The sequence below is a fragment of the Lathamus discolor genome, chromosome Z (genome assembly GCF_037157495.1).
Source record: "Lathamus discolor isolate bLatDis1 chromosome Z, bLatDis1.hap1, whole genome shotgun sequence".
NCBI classification, from domain to species: domain Eukaryota; kingdom Metazoa; phylum Chordata; class Aves; order Psittaciformes; family Psittacidae; genus Lathamus; species Lathamus discolor.
The window spans coordinates 2,898,305-2,920,078 of NC_088909.1; the positions used below are offsets into that span (position 1 = coordinate 2,898,305).

At 52.3% G+C, this 21,774-nt stretch overlaps 3 protein-coding genes across 9 annotated transcripts in view; 1 reads left to right on the top strand and 2 right to left on the bottom strand.

Moving 5' to 3' along the window:
• ZC3H18 (zinc finger CCCH-type containing 18) overlaps window positions 1-11,976 on the bottom strand; it is a 48,483-nt gene extending 36,507 nt beyond the window's left edge. For all 4 annotated transcript variants that reach the window (XM_065662179.1, XM_065662178.1, XM_065662177.1 and 1 more), the window contains exons 1-3: window positions 11,949-11,976; window positions 11,501-11,562; window positions 2,295-2,890 (exon numbers count right to left, since the gene is read on the bottom strand). In XM_065662179.1, coding sequence (XP_065518251.1) covers window positions 2,295-2,876 — 582 coding nt within the window. In that variant the 5' untranslated portion in view covers window positions 2,877-2,890; window positions 11,501-11,562; window positions 11,949-11,976. The remainder of the gene's footprint in view (window positions 1-2,294; window positions 2,891-11,500; window positions 11,563-11,948) is intronic.
• A 3,571-nt stretch (window positions 11,977-15,547) lies between these two features.
• CIDEC (cell death inducing DFFA like effector c) lies at window positions 15,548-17,436 on the top strand. The gene is made up of 5 exons (XM_065661885.1): window positions 15,548-16,029; window positions 16,140-16,322; window positions 16,427-16,576; window positions 16,737-16,921; window positions 17,046-17,436. The coding sequence occupies exons 2-5, from the start codon at window positions 16,203-16,205 to the stop codon at window positions 17,224-17,226; spliced, it is 636 nt and encodes a 211-aa protein (XP_065517957.1). The 5' UTR covers window positions 15,548-16,029; window positions 16,140-16,202; the 3' UTR covers window positions 17,227-17,436.
• Window positions 17,437-18,939: 1,503 nt separating this feature from the next.
• ZFPM1 (zinc finger protein, FOG family member 1) overlaps window positions 18,940-21,774 on the bottom strand; it is a 33,964-nt gene continuing 31,129 nt past the window's right edge. For all 4 annotated transcript variants that reach the window (XM_065661545.1, XM_065661546.1, XM_065661547.1 and 1 more), the window contains one exon: window positions 18,940-21,766. In XM_065661545.1, the coding sequence (XP_065517617.1) occupies window positions 19,518-21,766 (2,249 nt within the window). In that variant the 3' untranslated portion in view covers window positions 18,940-19,517. The remainder of the gene's footprint in view (window positions 21,767-21,774) is intronic.

Genomic DNA, 21,774 nt, shown 5'->3' on the forward strand with positions numbered 1-21,774 from the left:
AACTCTACAGCAGCCCCAGGAAGAAAGTCTAGGAGATGCAGGTTGTTTTGAAGATTAAGAACCACAGGGGATGAGAATGTGAAACAGCAGCCACAAAACACCTCAAAAGAAAGTTGCTGAAACTTTGAAAGTACCTGCCTTTGCCTTTGCTTTCAAGGGGGGAAAAAACCCTTCCCTGGCTTCATGAGGCGCAGCTGAAAAGTCAAAAGGGAGGTAATGCAGAAGGCAAATACCTGACCAGAATTGTCAGAGATATGTGGCAAGGAAATTAGCTATTTAATCTAAAAGGCACCCTGGTTTTCCCTCACTCTGCCTCCATTCACCACCACACAAGTTTTCATCATCTGAAACACATCTGAAGAGGGAGCATCTGGTGGAGGCCTCCCCTTTGCGTGGCAATCACAGCAACCCTGTGGCAGAGACAGCAGTTGTCTACATGGAAAAGATTAGGAAAGTTATGTGCTTTGATCAATTTAGCAGCTGGAAAGAAAGAAAAGAACATCACTTGGCTGTAAATAAACAGAGGATCTCTAGAGAGATGGGTTAACAGCTTCTGCCGCTGCATTCCTCTGAGGGCAATACAAGGAGAGCTCTCCTGAACAAGGAGGGATTTAAAGTACTACAGATATATTCAAATTAAAATTTGCATTGATATTTCCCTCCCTCCAAGACAGAAGTCTGAAAGCAGAATAAAATGCAGAGGTTTCACAGCTCTCCCTGAAGCTGGGGATGGCATTCAGTGACGTGTGAATGGCATAACCAGCTCAACTCCGCTTCTTTCAAAGGAGCTGTGTGAAGTCTTTGCAAATGCTGTACTTGAACAAAAGGGTAAGTATTTATTTCTGTGAGGTCTCCTTGGAATCAGGCAGCTGGGAGCCCTGTTATGAGATAATATATGAAAACCAGAGTACAGATTCATCTTGTGCTTTGTAAGGAGAGCGCTCTTAAGAATGCCTTAGACTTTAAAGGAAAGCATTCATATTTTAATCAAGAAGCAGGCGTGGAGTCACGGCTCCAGGAATTTTTTCTTGCCCTGCCTGGACTCTTTCACAAGACGGTAGAACTCTTCCTAAGCGAACCAGGAACACACAAAACTTTTGGAAAATCATCTGCCAGAATGGCCATGAAGAAAAATTACATCACCTTTTTTAAGCAATAGAACTTGTCAAAACAAAAAACCACACAATATACAACTCTTGAATGAAAAGGGAGGAAGGTCTCTTCTGTGATGGTCTGAGAGCTTCCTGAGCACACAGCCAGGGCAGCTACACACCTATGGAGACTGGAAGGCAACACCACCTCCCCAGTATGAATCCTCCCCACCAGTGACCCCATCCACAGTGCACTGCTTCTTGTCTGGACACCAGGATACTCTCACAACCTAGCTTAGCTGTGCAGGACACCTTCTGGTACAAACAGCTGAGAACAGAGCCTCCTCTGGGCCAGACTTCTCTTTGAAGTGCTTTGCACTCCCACTATTCAGATTCAAGCAAGGTGTCCACCAGACCAGGAACCCACAGGAGGGTTTCTACTCTACTGCTAGAATCACTCTGCCCTGTTTTCTTCTGCCTGCAAGACGGAAACTGGTATTAAGCTGTATTAAACACATAAAGACAAACATGAATAAAAAGTGCTATCTGCCCTGGTCACCAAGGCAATTAAACCCAGGCTTTGATTTTATTAAATAGCTGTTTGTCCTCAGCTGTGAAACAGCAGCTACTGGGACTGCATATAACTAAAAATATCCTCTAAATCACATGCAGGGGCCACCTGGTTAGGCACCTTCCAGAGAGCCCAGCACCTTCTGCTCCTCTTCCATGCATCCAGACGCTCCTAAAGCCCAACAACCATCTCAGCGCCACAGGCTTCCACTCCCCAGCACCAGCCTCTCAACCTCAAGCAAGGAGACAGCTTATGAACACCTAAGTAATTTGCTGTCAGCATCATTCAAAAGTCCTTCAAAAGCTGAGGCAAAATAGTTTCTTAAAGCACCGGAGCCCTTCCATGTTCAATGGGAACAAAGCTTATTTGTGACGCCTCTGACAGTATTTGGCACAAAGCTTTTCTACAGTACATGGCACCAGACATTCCACCCACCAAGTTTAGGATTTGGTATGCAGTATGGTCTTACCTCCAGAGAGAAAGTGTGTTACTTGCACACTGGGGACACAGCTAACACAGCTAATTCATGTCAAAGAAGGGAGGCATGGCAGTCTAAGAGCCAAACAGTTCAGAAACACGAGGACAGGTCTTTCCCTGTAGGGCTCTGCCCACTTGGACCAGCTCCTACTTACATCAATTTCTCCATCATCAATTTCTCCATCATCTTCTTCTTTCTTCTTCTCCTTGAGGGGATCCTGGCCATCCTTTTCATCATCACTTTTGCTACTGGATTTTTTCTCATCTTCATGAGCATCATCTCCTTTCTCTTCTTCCTCATCATCCTCACCAGCAGCTTTCTCACCATCCTCCTCTGCAGCAGCAGCACTTGGTTCCTCAGGAACTTCCTCATCATAGTCCAACTCATGCTCATCAAGTTCACGGGTGACGGAGGATGCTTCATCACCAAGATCATTTGTCCTGTCTTCTTCCTCACCTTTGCGAGGTGCAGGGCTCTTCAGCTCCCCACTCTGCTCATTGTTGTCAGACTGGTGAGACTTAGGTTCACTTAAGTGGTCCTCTTCATCTGAGCGGTTCTCCTCTTGACCATGGCCCAATCTTCTGGCTGCATCCTCCTCTCCCATAATGCTGCCTTGCCCACCCTCTCCAAGTTCACGGTCTGAACAACATTCCTTCAGGACTTCCTCATCAGAAAGCTGCTGGTCTTCTTCATCAGGAGAGCAGGGGTTTCGATCAGGGCTGTTGGAAACGTCCATCAGTACCCAATAGTCTGCAGAGGGTAGAAAACAACACAAGTTATGGGGAGCAAGATGGGAGGGATCAAGGAAGGTTCATCTTGCAGAATTTGTACTCTTGTATTTCACCTCCTAAAGAAAAAAACGTTGCTTGAATTCATTAACATGGTTTATCACAGTACCTTCAAGAAGGAAATACAGAGTTTAAGCTGCATAAGAAACTGATTCTGATATTGCTCCAGACAAGACAAGAGTCTGCCACCCTTCACATACAACAATGGAGCTTGAGGTTGGAATTTTACCTACAAGCTCTAGCATTCACCACATCAGTTTGAAAGTCCCAGGTGTATTTTTCAAGTATAAGCACATGGCCCTACAGACTCAAGACATACAGGAGCACAACTTATAGTGATGCTGAAAAAATAGCCTGTATCTTTACAGGACCTTTTACACTGCACACAGAACAGATATGAAAGCAAAGGCAGTATTCAATCGTGAAAACACCTGGATTTTCAATCGGGTTTAATTCAGACAGTGCATGTATTGCCACTTAATCTCCAGCTGCTTTACAGAGTAAAAGATTCAAAATTCCTCTCCAGATGATCAACTTCATAACTCTCTGCACCATGCACTTCTGCTAGAAGCTCAGTATGACCATGTGCTCAATACAAGTAAGTTAAAAATTAGATGTCTGCTTAGAATAAGCACAATAAATGCAACAGGAAGAAACATGATGCAAAGCCAGAAAAACCCCCAAGCCATATATATGCTTGTTTTACTCCAGAAAACAAAAAAATCCCATGAATTCTAGAACTGCCTGACCCAAGGAACTGGTTGAGCTGTCTGTTACTAGGAAGATTACTGGTTTACATTTAGACAAATGCTCTTGGTGATTAAGAACTCTGACCTTTCATCTGTGGTCTCTTGCTGCAGCATGTACTCAGCCTTATAAATGATGGCACCTCCTTCCTCACTCCCCTCAGGAATAACCACAGTGCTTGGCTACCTCAGAAGAGCCCAAGCAGAAAGAGGAGTCCTAGCAGGTTTGCCAGCACTGAGGCAGCCAATACTTAGAGAGATAAAAGCAGCCACTTGCAGCTCTCTGCTTGTACCAGCAGAATGGCTCAACAGAGGCATTGGCTTCTCTCAAGGTGGCACTTTTCCAGGGGACTAAATTCACCGTTTAACTATATGCTACCTCCTCCTCCAAACCCAAAGGTCTGCACAGGAACAAGCTTGGGCAGCCATCAGACAGAAATTAAAAGCTAAAGAGAAACCAAGGCTTACAGAAGCATATTTAGGAAACAAAAAGCCACAGGGTTACAAATCAATAGGACTTCTTCATCTCAATATGTTTCATGTTTTACTTCAACTGCTCCTAGCTACAAGCTCCTTGCAAGCACATTTACTGCTGGTGCAACAAAACCCATGGCCTAAATTACCAGATTTTTACCTGTTACTGTCAACTCTTGACACAGAAAGGCTACAAGACCCTGGTAGCTTCTTTAGGCACACCAAGCAACACTTCATGAAATAGAGTTCTAACACCAGGCAGCTCTGTGCTACTTAACCTTTTCTTGACCCACATCATCACTTCTACCTGCCATACTCCTCCAACTAGCTCTGCACAGTAAAGGTTACTTACCATCAAAGAGCAAGAACAGACAGGAGGCAGACCAAGCCACAACAGACTACACTGAACACCACCAAAGCAAATTCAAGACTTCACGTCATATAAACCCCAATACATTTTGGTATTCACAGAATTGGGGATCTCTGTGCTGAAATCCAGCAGGAGGGTAAGCACAGGGAACATGCAGCATCTCTTCTGTGTGTCAAGAACCTGTGCCTAGAAATCAGGAAGGCACAAGGTTGTTACCCATGCTACTCATTTGTTTCTTCAGGAACTTGCGAGGACTAGGGCTGTTGTATTTACGTCCTGTATGCTGCCAGATGCACTGTCACCATTGAGATAACATCTCTTGTATTCACCCTAGTGAAGACATGCCGAGCTGGTATTTGCAGCAAAATCTCAAGATGAAAGTCACACTCAAGAAAATGCTGCTCATTATACCATAGGAGGTCTGCAGAGAAAAATCAAAATGAAAAGCACTCCCAGAAGAAGTCTTTATGTAAGTACTTAACAACCATGCTCTACTTTATGTCTTCAAAGCCCCGCACAGATATTTGATAACCAATAAAGAATTATCTAAACATTTGTCCTGGGTTCAGCAGTAGCAGACATTTTTCTCCTTCTTAGTAGCTGGTGCAGTGCTGTGTTTTTGACTTTCAGCCTGGGAACAGCGCTGATAACACCGATGGTTTTAGTTGTTGCTCAGTAATGTTTACTCTGACCAAGGACTTCCTGAGCCTCATGCTCTGCCAGGGAGGAGGGGAAGCCAGGATGAAGCAGAGACAGGACACCTGACCCAAACTAGCCAAATAAGTATTCCATCCCACAGCACATCATGCCCAGTATATAAACTGGGGGCAGTTACCCAGAAGGGCTAGATCGCCGACTGGGTTGGGCTGGGTATTGGTCAGGGGGTGGTGAGCAGTTCTATTCTCTCCCCTTGTTATTTCCCTTATCATTATTATTATTGGTGGTAGCAGTAGTGGTTTGTGTTATACCTTAGTTACTGGACTGCTCTTACCTCAACCCATGGGAGTTACGTTCTCTCAGTTCTCCTTCCCATCCCTCTGGGAACGGAGGGAGGAAGATGGGGGGAGTGAGTGAGGTTCTGAGTTACCAGCTGGGCTTAAACCACAACAACTTTTGAGCAGAAGAGTCGTATTTTCAGTTTCCTACCAACTGCTCCAGTTTTTCCACACATCTGAAGCTGGCTCTTACTCATAACCGAAGTTTTGATTTTGCTGAAAAGTTAAAATCCAAACTAAAAGACAGCAATTGCCTCTGGTGATAACGGCTCTGGGCAGTTACACAGGATGCAATTCAAAACAAATTATATTCTTACTGGGTATATAAAAGTTGATGCCAAGTTCATAAATGCTTGCACAAATTATTACTGGCTTTAAGATCAAGTTTATGGCAGCGATTTTAATTGCGTGAGAAGTTACACTTTGTGTGCACACAGAACAACTTAGCATATTACATCTGAAAGGTCAGACTTAAGAGGCCAGGAGAAATGTACAAGTTGTCAAGGGCAGATGTACTCAGGAAATTTGTTTTCTGATTTCTTGCAAACAAGCAGTACCAAAGAAATAGCACTGAAGTGAACCAAATGCCTTCCTGCATTCGGCACTAAGACCTTTAGAGGGATGGGGGGGAAAAAATATGAGTGGATTCTCACCACCAGCTGCGGTGATAAGTATAAAACATTCACCTCCACTGGCAGCTATTAAAGCTGTTATAAAACCCCAGGGCATCCATCAGTTACAATCATTTCCTATTAATTTCCATTGACAGAAATTATAAGAAACACAATAAATGACAGCCCAGTTGAAGAGCGATCATAGGCAGGCTGGTTTTGGTGTGGATTTCCCCAGATTCAAGTAACAGCAAGTTTCCCTTCAGCAACAGGCACTATGCCCTCCCCAGTGCCTCTGTCTGTGCCAGCAGTGATGCAGTGCACAGAAAGCACTTCAAAAAGTCCTCGTCAGAGAGTTCCTCCACCACCTTTTATGCTGAATTAATTCTGGTAAATAAAATATTATTTGGTAATATTTGGTAGTTATTTTGGTAAATCCACTGTTCAGCCAGTCTCCAAGGGCTATTCACCAACAGCCAAGAAAAAGATACCTCAAAACTCAAATAACCACATTTTTGCTTCAATCTTACATACAACTGCATGGGAGTATCCCAAAGCAAACCTCATGATATGCAAAGGTAAAACAAGCAGGAAAAAAAAAACAGGGAGCTGGAAATTTAAAGAAAGCTGTCAGGCTAATGATGCAACAGGACTAGACAGCCTTTCTGCTGCATGATGGCAAGATACTGCCCTAGCAGCCATACAAATGTTAGGCTAGACTCTCACTAGCTCACTGCCACAGCAGCTCCTCCTGCAACAGGGAAGGTAAAGAAAGTGTCCTCCAGCCATTCCTTAGCCTTGTGCAGCCCCAAGGCTCTGAGCCTGAGAGGAGAGAGAAGAAACAAGGCACAGCATTCAAACAAGCAGCTTACAGGCGACAGCAGCATCACAGAAGCAGGATCTGAGATGGGAGAATGCCTCATCACTGAGCTAGTCAGTGTTACTTGTAGTCACTGGTTTGTAGAAAGAAAAAAAAGAAAAAAGAGTTGAACATTAGGAAAGGCAAGAGTACCACAGCCAGGATTTTGTGAAGCACTGGAGTACTTGCTCTACTCACTGAAGCTTCCTTTCTAGCTCCAGTGAATTTATTCTTTGCATGGTAGCAAATTTCACTCCATTTAAAGCACAGGTTCCAAGCACTGTCTCAGAATAATCTCCAAATCAGTTTATACTAAATCTCCAGACTCCTGCAAAATTTTCCTGATTTTCCTGGGGTGTGTGTCCACATTTTTTTTTTTGCTTTCCAATGTCATTCAACTACACATACAAATACCAGGAAAAAGATATGAAAAATTACTAGATAGAAGTATTTCAAACTGAGCAACACAACAGAGCAGAAACAGTAGAGTCGAAATCCACAGGTTTCATCCATCATCATAAGAGTAGAATTTTTGTACCTTAAAACCAAGCACGTTTATTACTGTCTTCAAAACAAGTTATGAAAGAAAAAAAATCTAACCTATAGATGAGATTCCTTGACTTGTAGCTTAGGATAATGGGGCAAGAACCAGGTATATAGTAATACTTCTCAGAGTTTGATCTTCAGAGCTACCTTTAAATTACCGACAGCTCAGGCAAAGCCACACTATTCCAAAAACTGACTTCATTTCCTCAGTGTATCAAACGTTCATTTTCTGCATGTCTGAAGGAGCAGGCTAGCTCAGAACAGGTATCGAGCATTTTAGATGACACTTACAAAACCCTCTTTTTGCCAGGCTAAACAAGTTGGTACACCCTTTCTATAGAGGCTTTGGAGCAAATACTGCATGGAAATATCCGAAAGCAAACCTCATGATATGCAAAGGTAAAATAAGCAGGAAAAACCCCCCAGGGAGCTGGAAATGTAAAGAAAACTGTCAGGCTAATGATGCAACAGGACTAGACAGCATGATAGGGTGCACTTTCAGCCCAAAACGTGTCTTTGTCTCTAGAATCATTTGTGCATGCCTCATTCAGTGGAAAGCCCCTTAAAAAGCAGCTCTTGTGTTTTCAGTGAAGAAAATGAAGATTTGGCAGCTCAACTTCCCAGCCATCCCACTTGCAGTAAGCGCATGCCACCCTCCTGGGTGTGAGCCACACAGCACTTGCTGTCACCACAGGTATCAATTAGGTTAAGCAGGACTTTCCCTCCAGTTGTTCCTTCTGGATCTCCATGTCCCCAGCCAGTCCCTGTCAGCTTGCAGTGTTCCTGCCAGTGCTGTGAGCCAGCAGTATTACAGAACAGTCTACCAAAAATATGAAGTAAAGAAATCCCTTGAAAAAGAGACTTGGGGCTTTGTCATCTCATTTTCAGTAGCAGTGCCTTTGCATCATGCTCCACAGCCCAAGCAGAACACTGCTGCACCCAGCTATAGCTGAGAACACCAGGCAGCTTTTGCAAACCTAAGTCTGACCCTTTGGTCACTGGGTATCCAGAAATGATGGGAAGCACTCTGAAGACACATGCTTAGCATCAGCTAAGAGCAGGATAAAAAGGGCTAGAACAGCATGGTGTCCCAGGAGACATTCAGCAGCAATTATTTGCAGCAAACCTGTCTTTTCTCCCTGCAGTCCCTCACTTCTCTCCCTCCCCTTGCACAGCAGCTCAAAAAAGTCATGTCTGGCAGAAAAAGGAGGCTTTTAGTTACACAGTACATATGCAACAGGAGGCAGTGCTGAAGTTTCAGACTGAGCTCTGGTATTTCTCAAAGTAGGGACAAATGCATTAACTATTCCTTAACTTTGTCAGTGTTTCACTGCATACCCGAGAATAGAAATGCTCCTTCTAAGCTAGGCATTCACACAGCCATCCTCACCTGCAAGGACCTGGATGCAACAATGAAGGGGCCCATCCTGCTCTGACCGAATCTCATAGTCTTATAGGAAAACTTTAAAATGACAGATTTCCCCCCTCACACAGGTAAAATGGCACTGTACATTGGGAAGGTGTTACAGAAACTTAAATCCATCTGCTTTGGCCATGTTATAATATATTTTTCCAAAGCTTAATGATATCCAAGACTCTTAAATTTAAAATACAGCATTGAGATTAAGAAGCCCTGACACAGCACTAAATGCAATAAAAGAAAAGCCCTTTTCTACTTAAGATGCTTTTTAAAACTCAACTTCAATATTGCCACGTAATCCCTGGATGCATTTTAAGCAGTATTTTTAACATTACACTTCTGTTAGGTGATTTGCCTCGGGCAAGAGGCACATGAGTCAGAACACTGGAATTCTTAGCAGCACGTCTGTTTTCAAGATCAAGCCCAATTTCTATTCTCTTAAATCAAAAGGTACAAAACCAGAAGGAAGAAATGCCGAACAAGCTTTAGTCTGTGGTCACACATGTACCTTGGACACTACTCCAAGGCAGGGCAGTGTGTCACTGACCGCATTCTGTATCCATGGCTCTCAACACTGACTATTGCTGGCAGGAGGCTCAAATGCTGTTTCTTATGGCTTTGTGCTGTTTCCAATTAGAACTCAAGAAAGGTCTGAGCCGCATCTTCACTTAAGCCAACAGAGTTAAGCTTTGTGTACAACTAACAACTGACTTGCAGCTGCAGGTAGTATCTTGGGAGCACACAAACTGAAACCAGTATGGAAAGGATGGCAGCTTACTCTAACCCACTGCATCACCTGCAGGATAAAGCTGTGAGTTAAGACATGATTTGCAACATTCACCAAGGAAAAAATACTCCTGGTGGGCATTATTTCCATTCATTACTTTCCTCCCTCCAAGGTTAGGCCTTTATATGGTGCCACAAAAAGATTTTTCCAAGCTAACAAGGAATACACCTTGGACACAGTATAGGAACCAACAGCTGAGACAGTTCCAAAGCCTCCACTAGCAGGAAGGCAAAGAATACCTTACAGAAAACTAACCGGAGGTTGACAGAGCCATCAGCTTCAGTCCTACAAATCACCAGTCACATGGCAAGAACCAAGAGCAGACACAATTTCTGCAGCCTTCCAGTAGAGAGCTCCAAGCTCCTGGGATCAGACACAGAGGAAAGAAGCAAAGAGCATCTTTGCTTCAGGCAGAAATCTTTGTGATAGAAAGGATAAACCCCACTTTTTAACGGCCAAACAGCTTGATGCAAAATCAGAACACTTCTGTTATTTAGATATGTGAAAACCAGGGGTTAATGCAAAACAGAAAAGTTCTGGAGCACAGTCTAAATCCAGCCACAAGGATGGGTGAAGGATGTAAGTGAACTGAGGAGAATGAATGGGAAATAGTGCTGACAGGACAAGTGAGAAGAGAAACACAGCACAAAAACACTTAGGGAAGACAGACCTGGAAAACAGAATCAAAGCAGAAATGAAGTGCAGGAGCTTCAATGTGGAAAAAAACATGGAAGAGCAGCAACAACAGGAAGAAAAGGAAATAAAATTCCTCCTGATGCAGGAAAGAGCCATCACATAAAAATGAAAAGACCCTAGAACAAGAGCACAGCACCCAGTCCTTTGCTTTGAATGAAACCACTATTGTTTACAAGGTTAGTGAACTACACACTTACCTGAGTACCTTAGGGAAGCACTGGCTTGTAGAATGCATTGCAAACTTCAGCTACCCAGTGGCCATCAGGAATGCAGAAAACTGAGCTGCCTTTTGGTATTAGCTTAAGAGAACCGGCTGGTGACAGCCATTTAGAGCAGCTGATTTTTAAGGAAGAGCTCCTATCTGGAATGTTAACCACTGCTGTGTGTCAGGCAAGCTTTGGGAAGGGAACGTGAAGACAAAACAGTGCCATGAGCAGCTGGAGTTTGTTTTCACAGCGTAACCGATTCTCCTCTTCCTGCAGCTCTCTGCAGGCAAATACTAATTCTGCATTAAAAGTGCCTCAGTCCCATGAAAGAAAATAAGTATGATTATACTGGTGTTCTGTGGGATTTGTGGATAATCACACTCAATAGGCTAACTGTACTCTCAGAGTGGCAGATCAGCTGTCTTGATTAGACTACAACCCTTCTCCTTAACCTAGGCAAACCTTAGGAAGGCTAGGAGAGAGAACTCACACCTCGGAGGTGCTGCTCTTGCTACAGCCAAAGCAGCGCCAGCAAAAGTTGTTTGAAAAGAGCTGAGCTATTGACAGCAATAAAAGAAAGCGCTGTTAGCATGGAGGCTGACAGGACAGCTCTGAGAAAAGACAACCCCACTGAGACAGCTCCTGGGGGGAACACAAGCCACCTGCAGCAGCACTGCAGCAGAGTGCTCACAGAGACAACAGCAGCTCCGGGCAGTGAGGACACCACAGCTCCTGCTGTACCAGGCAGGCAACACAACCCAGTGTCACGCAGGCGATGCACATAACCAGGGCGATGCAGGGCAGAACAGACCCCCTGGAGCGCAGATGCTGCCGTGCGGTCCCAACCCCTCTCCCCACTCACCTCACAGGGCCAGGCTGAGATCCTCCTGCAGTGCCCCCAGGCTGCGGTTGCTGCAGCGGTTCCTGCTTGGGGAGGGGGCACAGTCAGCGCTGCCCCCCCGCAGAGGTTACCCCCTTCCACAGCACCCCCAAACCAACGCTCCCCCCACGCTGCCCCTTTCCCTGCAACCACCCCCCCCCCCGCCACCGAGTGCTCCCCGCTCAGCCCCACACCTCCACCGCCGCCCCCCCGCGCTGGGCCCGCCCCCCCCGCCCCATTCCGCCCCTCACCCCGTGCGCTGCTCCGTCCCCTCCGCCCTCCCCCAGGCTGCGGCCCCGCACCGGGCCCCCCTCCATTGCCGCTGCCCCCCCCCCCCAAACCCCCGGTTCCGCCGGCTGTCGGGCCCGCCCCCCCAGAGCTAGGCCGCAACCGGCGCCTGCGGAGCGCGGCCTGCCGGGCAGCAGCTCACCTGTGCGGGCCGGGCAGGGGCGGCGGGGACCGGCTGCGGGCCTGGCGGACACACGGCGGGGAACGGGCCCGGGGCGGGGAAGCGGCGAAGCGGCGGCGCGGAACGGGACCGGGCCTCTACTCGCGGCGGCGCAGGGCGGCCATGGCGTGATGTCATCCACGCGCGACGGCCCCTCGCGACGGGAAGAAGGGAGGCGGCGGCAGAGGTGGAAGGGCGGGGGGAGCGCGCGCCGTCTTATACCCCCCCCGCGCGCTCTCGCGGGCGCGCTCCCCAACCGAACCTTAAAGGGGACGCGCATAAAGGGGTGCGGGGAGGGGGGGAATGCGGGCGGGCCTGCGGGGGTGCACACACACACGTGCACACATGTGCACACATGTACACGCATGCGGGGGTGCACACACGTGTGCACAGACACACATGTACAGACATGCAGGGGTGCACAGACACATGTACCCACACACGGGGGTGCACACACATGTGCACAGACACATGTACACACACGCGGGGGTGCACACACATGTGCACAGACACATGTACACACACGCGGGGGTGCACACACATGTGCACAGACACACATGTACAGACATGCAGGGGTGCACAGACACATGTACCCACACACGGGGGTGCACACACGTGTGCACAGACACATGTACCCACACAAGGGGGTGCACACACGTGTGCACAGACACATGTACACACACGCGGGGGTGCACACACGTGTGCACAGACACATGCACACACATGCAGGGGTGCACACACATGTGCACAGACACAGGCACAGACATGCGGGGGTGCGCAGACAGAGGGGTGCACACACGTGCACAGACATGCACAGACAGGGATGCACAGACACACATGCACACAGACGTGAACAGACATGTGGGGGTGCGCAGACACACAGATGCACACATGTGCACAGACACACATGCACAAGCACACATGCACAGACACACATGCACACAGGTGTGCACAGACATGCAGGGGTGCGCAGACACACAGGGGTGCACAGACACCCAGGGTGCACACGCACACGTGCACAGACATGCATGGTTGCACACACGTGTATACACGGATGTGTATGGGTGCACACACATGTACACAGGGAGGGATGCTCAAGCGTATGCCCAGACATGCAGGGGTGCACACCTGCAGGGCACACGCATGCGTGCGCACAGGGGGAGGTACATGTGTGCACACACATGGACGAGTACAGGTGCTCATGGAGATGGATGTGCACATGCACACACATGGCGCACATACAAGCTGATGGACACCTGTAGCTAGACGTGTGCACATGCCGTGCAGACATGCATGAACATGGGGATAGGCATGTAAGCGTGGCAAGCTGTAATGCAGGACATGCACACACACACATGGACATGCTGGAGGTGGTGGCTCATGCCTGCAGGGTGCAGACCTGACCTGCTGCTCCTGCAGGACACCCCCATGGCTGGGACATTCCTTGGCCAGCCCCCAAAACCCAGTGCTATTCAGTGCTTTGTGCTGCTTTGCATCCTCTGCAGCAGCACCGAGGTCCTGGACCCCACAGATCCCCACAGCAGCCCCCCTGGGAGCTCACCCAGGAGCCAGGGCTGCTCTGTCCCCTCCATCCATCCAGGCTCCAAGCCTGCTTTGGCAACCCCAGCACTGTCTCAACATCCCCATGGGTCCCAGCTCTCCAACCCAGGGCCAAATCCATATCCCAGAGGTGCTGCTGCTGGCGGCACCAGGAAAGGGCTCACTGGGGACAGCCTCAGGAGCTGAGGGATGCTGGTGCGCCTGGGCTAGAGGATGCTCCTGCACCCTGGCTCAGCATGGAGAAGTTTTAGAGCAGCCAGGGGTCTTGATACGGTTTCCTACAGGCTCCTCCTAGAGAAACGGATGTGTTAGAGTCGGGACAAGCAGGGTGTGGGGGAACCGGCTGACCAGCACCACCACAAGGATGGTGGGGAGCAGCTCCTTCTCAAACTGGGGACCTGCCACCAATGCGGTCTCCCCAGCGACTGATATTGGCCTCAACGCCACTCAATGTCTTCATAAGTGATGTGGATGATGGGATGAAGTGTACCCTGTAAGTCTGCTGATAACACCAAACCAAGTGGGGAAGACACTTGGGAAGGGAGAGCCACCCTGCAGGATGTCCTGGCTTCAAGGGTGGGATAATGGGAACCTTATGAAGTTCACCAAGGACAAGTGTAAGGTCTTGGACCTGGGTAAACACAATCCAGGAGTGCAGCACAGGCTGGGATCTGGTGGGGAGCAGCTCTGGGGAAAGGGTCCTGGGGGTTCTGGTGGACACAAGCTCCATAGGAATGAACAGTGAGCAGCTGTGGCAAAGGAATCCAACAGGATGCTGGAGAACATCAACAAGGGCATCACCAGCAGAGATAAGGAAGTCATTATCCCACTCAGTGCTTGTCAGGCCACACCTGGAATGCGGTGCTCTGATTTGGCCCCTGCTCTACAAAGAAGATGTAGATGGGCTGGAGAGGGTCTAGAGAAGGACCACAAGGATAATCGAAGGCCTGGGCAGCACGTGAGGAAAGGCTGGCACAGCTGGGACTGTTCAGCCTGGAGAAAAGAAGGGTCAGGGGAGACCTTGTCACCATGTTCCAGTATTTAAAGGGTGGCTGCAAAGAAGGAGATTCCCTTTTTACAAGGAGTCATATAGAAAAGACAAGGAGTGATGGGCACAAGTTACTCCTGGGGAGATTCCGTTTGGGAACAAGAGGGAAACCTTTTGCAATGAGAACAACTAGCCACTGGAATAATCTACCCTGGGAAGTGGTGGGCTCCCTAATGTTGGTGATTAAGAGTTCAGCTGGACAGGGTGCTGGGATATCAAGTCGAGGTCATGCTTGAAAGGTTGGAGTGGATGATCCCTGAGGTCCGTTCAACCTGGGATACTATGGTTCAGCCTTCTAGTACCTAAAGGGGCTCCAGGCAACCTGGAGAGGGGCTTTGGACAAGGGCCTGTAGGGACAGGCCAAGGGGAATGGCTTGAACCTGCCCGAGGGGAGACTGAGCTGAGCTCTTAGGCAGAAGCTCTTCCCTGTGAGGGTGCTGAGGTGCTGGCACAGGGTGCCCAGAGAAGCTGTGGCTGCCCCATCCCTGGCAGTGCTCAAGGCCAGGTTGGACACAGGGGCTTGGAGCAAGCTGCTCCAGTGGAAGGGGTCCCTGCCCGTGGCAGGGGTTGGAGCTGGAGGAGCTCTAAGGTCCCTCCATCACCCAACACAACCCATGCCAGGGTGCAGGGCGCTCCCCGAAGCTGCACCACGCTCCACCCCCCCCGGCATCAGGCCAGGAGGTGATTGGCTGAGGCAAGAGGGGTGGGGCCGGGTGGGCGGAGTCTTTAGATGACATATATGGTAGGGTGGGAGGGGATAAATCAGTAGAGAGCTTCTGGTGGTGGGGATGGGGATGGGGATGGGGATGGGGATGGGGATGGGGATGGGGATGGGGATGGGGATGGGGATGGGGATGGGGATGGGGATGGGGATGGGGATGGGGATGGGGATGGGGATGGGGATGGGGATGGGGATGGGGATGGGGATGGGGATGGGGATGGGGATGGGGATGGGGATGGGGATGGTCTACAGGACCTTCTCCCTAGTGCACTCCTAGCTGCAGATATCCCTGGAGAAGCAGGGTTGGGGTTGCTGCCCTGGGTGCCCCTGGCTCCCCAGTGCTTGTTGCCTGCCCCAAGAAGCCGGGGTGAGGGTGCAGCTGGGTGCCTGAGCCTCACCTTTGCTCCAGCACTGACTCAGGGCCCCACGTGCTGCTTTGCGTAAGAGCCATGCTGGCAAGCAGACTCTGCCCAGAGAGGCTGCCACCAGCTTGGCCCCGGCCAAAGGGCAGGCACAGCCCCTGCGTAAAGGTGGCAGTGACGGGGCGCTGGGTCACTGCTGGGCTGGAGCTGAGCACAGGAGGAACCAGTGGGAAAGGAGCTGCTGGAGTGGAGAGAACCCAGAGAGATCCTGTCTAGGTCTGAATCCTTCCTCCCTACAGGCTGAACCGTGCTCCGTGTGAAGATGGATTACGCCAAGTCCCTGAGCCTGCGCCTGGCTGCTCCTGTCTCCAAGTAAGTGCTGGGGAGCCACCATCCTGGGGTGGGGGACATAGGAACCCTCCCTGCTTTGGCACCTCTTGGGTGGATGTGCCCCTCTCCACTGAGTCTTGTTGGGGGTGGAGGTGGCTTTCAGGAGACTCCAGTCCCTCTGTCCCTATCCCAGATGTGTCTCGGCAAGTGCCTCCATGACCCAACAACTGCTGTCGAGCCCGGCCTCACGGCCCCGACCCTTCCGTGTCTGTAACTGGGACCGCAGCCTGCGCAAGGGCATCATGGCACAGAACCTCTCCGAGCTGCTGCGCCAGGTGAGCTGCTGGGTGTCAGTCTGTCTGCCTGGGGGCTGTCGGTCCACACAGATGTATGGTGGGCTGGCTGCCCCCAGCCCTGCTCACCCCCAGCATCCTTGCAGGCTCAGGCTGCCCTGCTCACTCCTGGTCCCATCTCACTGGTACTGGATGAGGATGGCACCGCGGTGGAGACGGAGTCTTTCTTCCAGACGCTGGAGGATGGCACTGTGCTGATGGCCCTGAGCAAGGGGCAGACCTGGGCTGTCTCCAAGGTAAGTGCATCCCTTGGGGTGGGGGGCAAGAGCCTGGTTTGTCACTGGGAGCACCACGAAGGTAATGTGATGCTCAATGGGAGGTACCCAGGATGCTGGGTGAGATGGGACTGGAAGGGTGAGGGTACCACTGGGTAACCCTGGTCCTGCTCATGCTCAGACCCCTGGATACCAGCTCAGCCTGTCCAACAAGCCCCCTCGGAGGATTGATGTTGCCCGTGTTACCTTTGATCTGTACAAGACCAACCCCCGGGATCTGGGCTGCCTCAATGTCAAAGCCACGCTCTATGGCACCTACAGCATGTCCTATGACCTGCGCTGCTACGGGGCCAAGCGGCTGATGAAGTGAGTGCATGAAGCGGGTGGGTGGGAGCAGGAGATGGCTCCGGGTGTGGGGATGCTGCAGCGGGGGATCAGCCCCCTCTATGGGATGCAAGGAGGGATGCTCACCCCTTTCCTCCCTTCCCAGGGAAGCCCTGCGCTGGACGCTCTTCACCATGCAGGCCACTGGCCACGTCCTGCTTGGCACCTCCTGCTACATGCAGCAGCTCCTGGATGCCACGGAGGAGCCCAAGGAGGCAGAGATCAGCCCAGCACTGCAGACCCCCCTCAGCCTCCCCCCTCTGCCCCGCAGGAAGACCCTGCAGTGAGCATTGGGTGCCCTGTACCCCTCCTTTGCCACTTACCCTAATGCTGGGGGGGGGTCCCAGCACCCTGCTAGGTCAATGCCTGGGGATAGAGGCTGCCATGACGCTTGCCATAGTCCGTCCTTGCACTCCGTTGGCTGACTGTAGCCAGCGCATTTCTATTGTCTGCTGCTCTGTAAATATATTTATTTAAGTAAAGCTTTGCTCATTTCAGCTCTCTCTCGTCTCGTCTTTGCTTGTGGGGGTGTCGCAGCCATTTGCCCTACTTGGCACTATAGGGCTGTGCTGGGTGGTGTTGCAAGAGCATGCAAGGAGGGGACCTGTCGCAAGTGCTTCCCAAGGGAGCTGCTGCCTTCGTTCTCCTCCTCCTCCTCCCTGTCACCCCAGCACCCTGTTGGCACGTAGGGTCTGGTACCAACCTCTGTCACTGCATTCAACCCATGAGGAGGGGATGGTGCGAACCCCCAAACACACGTGCCTGTTGGCACAATCCCTATTCTTGCTCCATTGAAATGCATGAAAGACGCCAGTGGTCCTGCTTGGTGCTACTGGCACCCAGGGCACAGAGGGATGTGTTCCTCTTGAGCTGGGATGGAGGTTTTAGTCCCTGGTCTCCTTGAGAGCCCTGTGCCCCAGCCTTGCACAACCCCTGTGGGATGCTGCAGCCTTCGCCTTGCGCTTGGGGACTGCAAACACCCCGCAGCTCCAGGGATACCAGAATGGGAAACAAAACAGCCTGGGGGCCACTGGGTTATAGTGAGCTGGAAGCTGAAGGAAGTCCCTGAGGGGGGAGCCAAGGCTGGGTCTCTTGAGTGCAAGCCCTGGGCTCAGGATGCGTTGGAGGGGAATGACCTGCTTCCTGTACTGGGAAGAACCTGGGGAGGCCAGAAAAGCTGTGCTTTGGGGGTGCTTATGTGCATCCCTCCATGATGCACTGCAGGGGATGTGGGATCTGAGCTATGCTTACCCAGGTACCACACTGCAGGGGCATGGGGCTCCAGCACAGCAACTGCTGATGGGGAAGAGACCTGAACCAGGTTCAGAGCAGCAGAGCCCACCCGGGAGCTTCATTAGCTGATAATTAATGACCCATCAGCCTGCAGCCCAGCATCAGCTGGAGCCCAGCCAGGGGCTGGTGGCTGCATCGCCCTGTGGCACAGACAGGTAACACCCAGGGTGAGGCAGTGCTACCAGCAGTTCCAGGGGTGACACGGGGACACTGTGCTCTGCCCCGTCACTGCAGGCTGTACCACGGCTATACAAAGAGTCGTAGAATGGTTAGGAATGGAAAGGACCTTAAGCTCGTCCAGGGACACCTTCCATTAGAGCAGGCTGCTCCAAGCCCTTTGGAAGCACAGCTTCCCTGGGCACCCTGTGCCAGTGCCTCACCACACTCACAGTAAAGGACTTCTGCCTTATATCCAACCTGAACTGCCCCTGTTTCAGTGTAAACCCATCGCTCCTTGTCCTACCACTACAGTCCCTGATGAAGAGTCCCTCCCCAGCATCCTTGTAGCCCCTTCAGACACTGGAAGCTGCTCTGAGGTCTCCATGCAGCCAGTATTCCAGTATTCCCAGCCTGTCTCCATACAGGAGGTGCTCCAGCCCCTCAGCATCCTCATGGCCACCTCCATGTCCTCCTTACACACCCAATGTCCTGACCCCAGGGGTGCCAGTGCCCACACCAACCACAAACACTCACATGCAGCCGCCAGCCCAGCTTCGTAAGACATATTTATTTCTATACACACTTATACACACGGATATTCCCAGTATAGCTTCATCCTGCCTCTAGTGCTGTCTCATTGCAGGGTCTGGTTTGTGGTGGGGGCACCCACACACTTCTTAGTGTGCCCTGGGAAAACCCCAGCCACGCTTTATCCCCTTTCCCACCCCTGTAGTGTCTATTTGGGGGCAGAGCCCCCTGGCTAGGACAAGGCCATGCACCTTAAGCTTGAGTTTCCCTGCAGCATCAGCCTAGGCTGCAGCAGGGACACAGATATGGGCACCGCATGCACCATATGCTGGAGGCGGGGACCGGACCCCTGCCAGCATCGCACTCTCTCCATGGGGTCTTTGACCCAGGATACGCAGGATCCCCATGCCGGGGTGACATCTAGGGATACAAGAGGGACCTCTGGATGCTGAAGCAGCCCCAGCGGAGCCTCCCAGGGGTCCTGATTACCCTGAGCCCTGCGAGAGTGAGGTGCTGGGCATCGGTTCCAGGTCCCCCAACCCCTTGCAGCCCTCCTGAATGGTGATGATGGTAAATGGCGGTGGGGGGGAGGAGGGCTTTACTTGATGTGCTCAGCAGCGTGAGAGGAGCAGTAATACTTCTTATGGGCAATGAAGGTGGAGAGGCTGCTGAACCTGATATTGCAGAGGCGACAGTACCTGTGGTTGCTGTTGGACACGGACGCAGCCTTGGCTGGGGGGGTCTGCACCGCCCTGTCCGTGTAAGTGGGGGGTGTAGGTTGCTTGTGGAGGGCTTCCCGCAGCCCCTCGGGGGCTCCGGGGGAAATGGGGGGCCGGGGCAAGGAGGGGGGCCGGGGGCTGGCGCTGCCATCCTGACTCTCCCTCCCATTGGAGCTGTCCCTGCGGAGATGGGGGGCAGGAGGATGCGGCGGGGACACCGCGGGCAGCGGGGGCTCCGGTGTCCTGCTGGCACCGGGCACCCGGGCATCAGGGACCCGCTGCCTGGCCATCACCGGCTTGGCCACATAGAGCCCATGGACAACACGGAAGTGATCAAGGAGATCGCCCTTAATGGTCCCATTGATGGGACAGTAGGGACAAGGAGAGAGGGGTCCCTTCATCCCCAGGACGGACAGGAGACTCTTGGGGTAACGCTGTGGTGAGTCTGCCCTGGTGTAGGGGATGCCAGGACTCCCTGCTGGAGCTGCCCTCACCCGCATCCCTTCGGGGTCCCTCTCACCAGGGCTGCCGGGGCTGTGCTGACCCTTGATGGGGACAGGCATGGCCCCCTTCATCTTCTGGAGGTGCTCGAGAGTGCGGGGCTGCAGTGGGGTGGCTGGACACCGGTACTTCTTGTGTGCCAGGTAGCTGTCAAGGCTGTTAAAGCTGATGCGGCACGCGGTGCACTCATGGTAGTCAGCCAAAGGCATCAGCGCTGCCGGCGCTGGTTCGCTCTGCCACCGCGGCTTCTTGCTCAGGTCAATGGGACCATCAGCATCCGGGCTGGAGCGGGGCGATGGGGCAGCCCCCACTGGCTCTAGGACCGGTGGTGGTGGGTCAGGGGCCGGGGAGGGCTCAGTGGGGCGATGAGCGGCTCCATGGATCTCATAGAGCTTGCGGCGCTTGCGGGTGCGCAGGGGCTGGGGAGGAAGGGGCACTTTGGGGGCTGTGGGGCGGCGGACGGGGGGGTCGTGGCGCGAGGCGCAGTAGAAGCGCTTGTGCACCATGTAGGTCTCGTGGCGGCTGAAGTGGATGTTGCACGCCTCGCACAGCGTCTTGTTGGGGTCCTCATCCCCCTCATCCCCTGCTGAGCTGCTGGGGCTCTGGCTGTCCTCGCTGCACCGCCCCGACCTGCCCTCCACCTCGGGGGTCCCCGCTGTAACACCCCCCTCTTCTACCTTCACCTCTGGCACTATGGCTGGTGGTGTGGCATTCCGGTTGGCATCCCCATTCCCTCCTGGGGTCCCCTGCCCGTCGCCCAGCGGTAAGGACAGCAGCATCCCAAGGGTAGGAGGACCCTTGGGTGCTCCGGGGGGCACTTTGAGCTTGTGTGCCCCAGCGGCGCTGTCCTCGGTGAGGTGCCGGCTGGAGCAGTAGAGGCGCTTGTGCACGTAGTAGTTGTTGATGTTGTTGAAGGTGATGTCGCACTCGAAGCACGTGGCACCCTTGGGTGCCGGTGTGCTGCTGTACACAGCGGGTTGCACCACGCCGCTGCCGTGGCCCTGCTTCAGGCGGTTGTGCACCAGCTCCGACATCTTCGCCAGGATCTCGGATGCCTGCGGCACCACCGCGGCTTCGTGGCTGAACACGTACTGGGGCACAAAGATGGTGCCGCCGGCCGTGCCCGTCCCCGTCCCCGGATCGCTGGGCACCGGGCTGGAGCCCGGCGTGGGGCTCACAAGCTCTGACTTGACCTTTGCCGAGGGCAGGCTGTGCGGGGACGAGGTCTGGGAGGCAGCACTGGGGCTGCTGCTGACCCCCTCCCTGGGACCGCTGCTTTTGGGCACCTCTGCCTCACTCACCGGGCTGCAGGCAGGCTCCACCTTGACGCGGATGGCCTCGCTGGAGGAGGATGACGATGATGATGAGGATGACGATGACAATGACGATGATGATAATGATGATGGCCCTTCCCCATTCTGTGGCTGCACCGCTGGTGAGAGCTTGCCAGCAGTGGTGTTAGGGGATGAAGTGGGTGGTGCCATGGGGGGCACGGCATCGGGGCCGGGCGGTGGGGCGGGCAGGGGGCTGTGCAGCACCATGTGCTGTGTCAGCGCTGGCAGCCCCTCGGGCAGGAACGTTGGCACGCTGCACTTCCGCAGGGATGCGTTGTTGGTCTGGCTCAGCCCTGCAGAA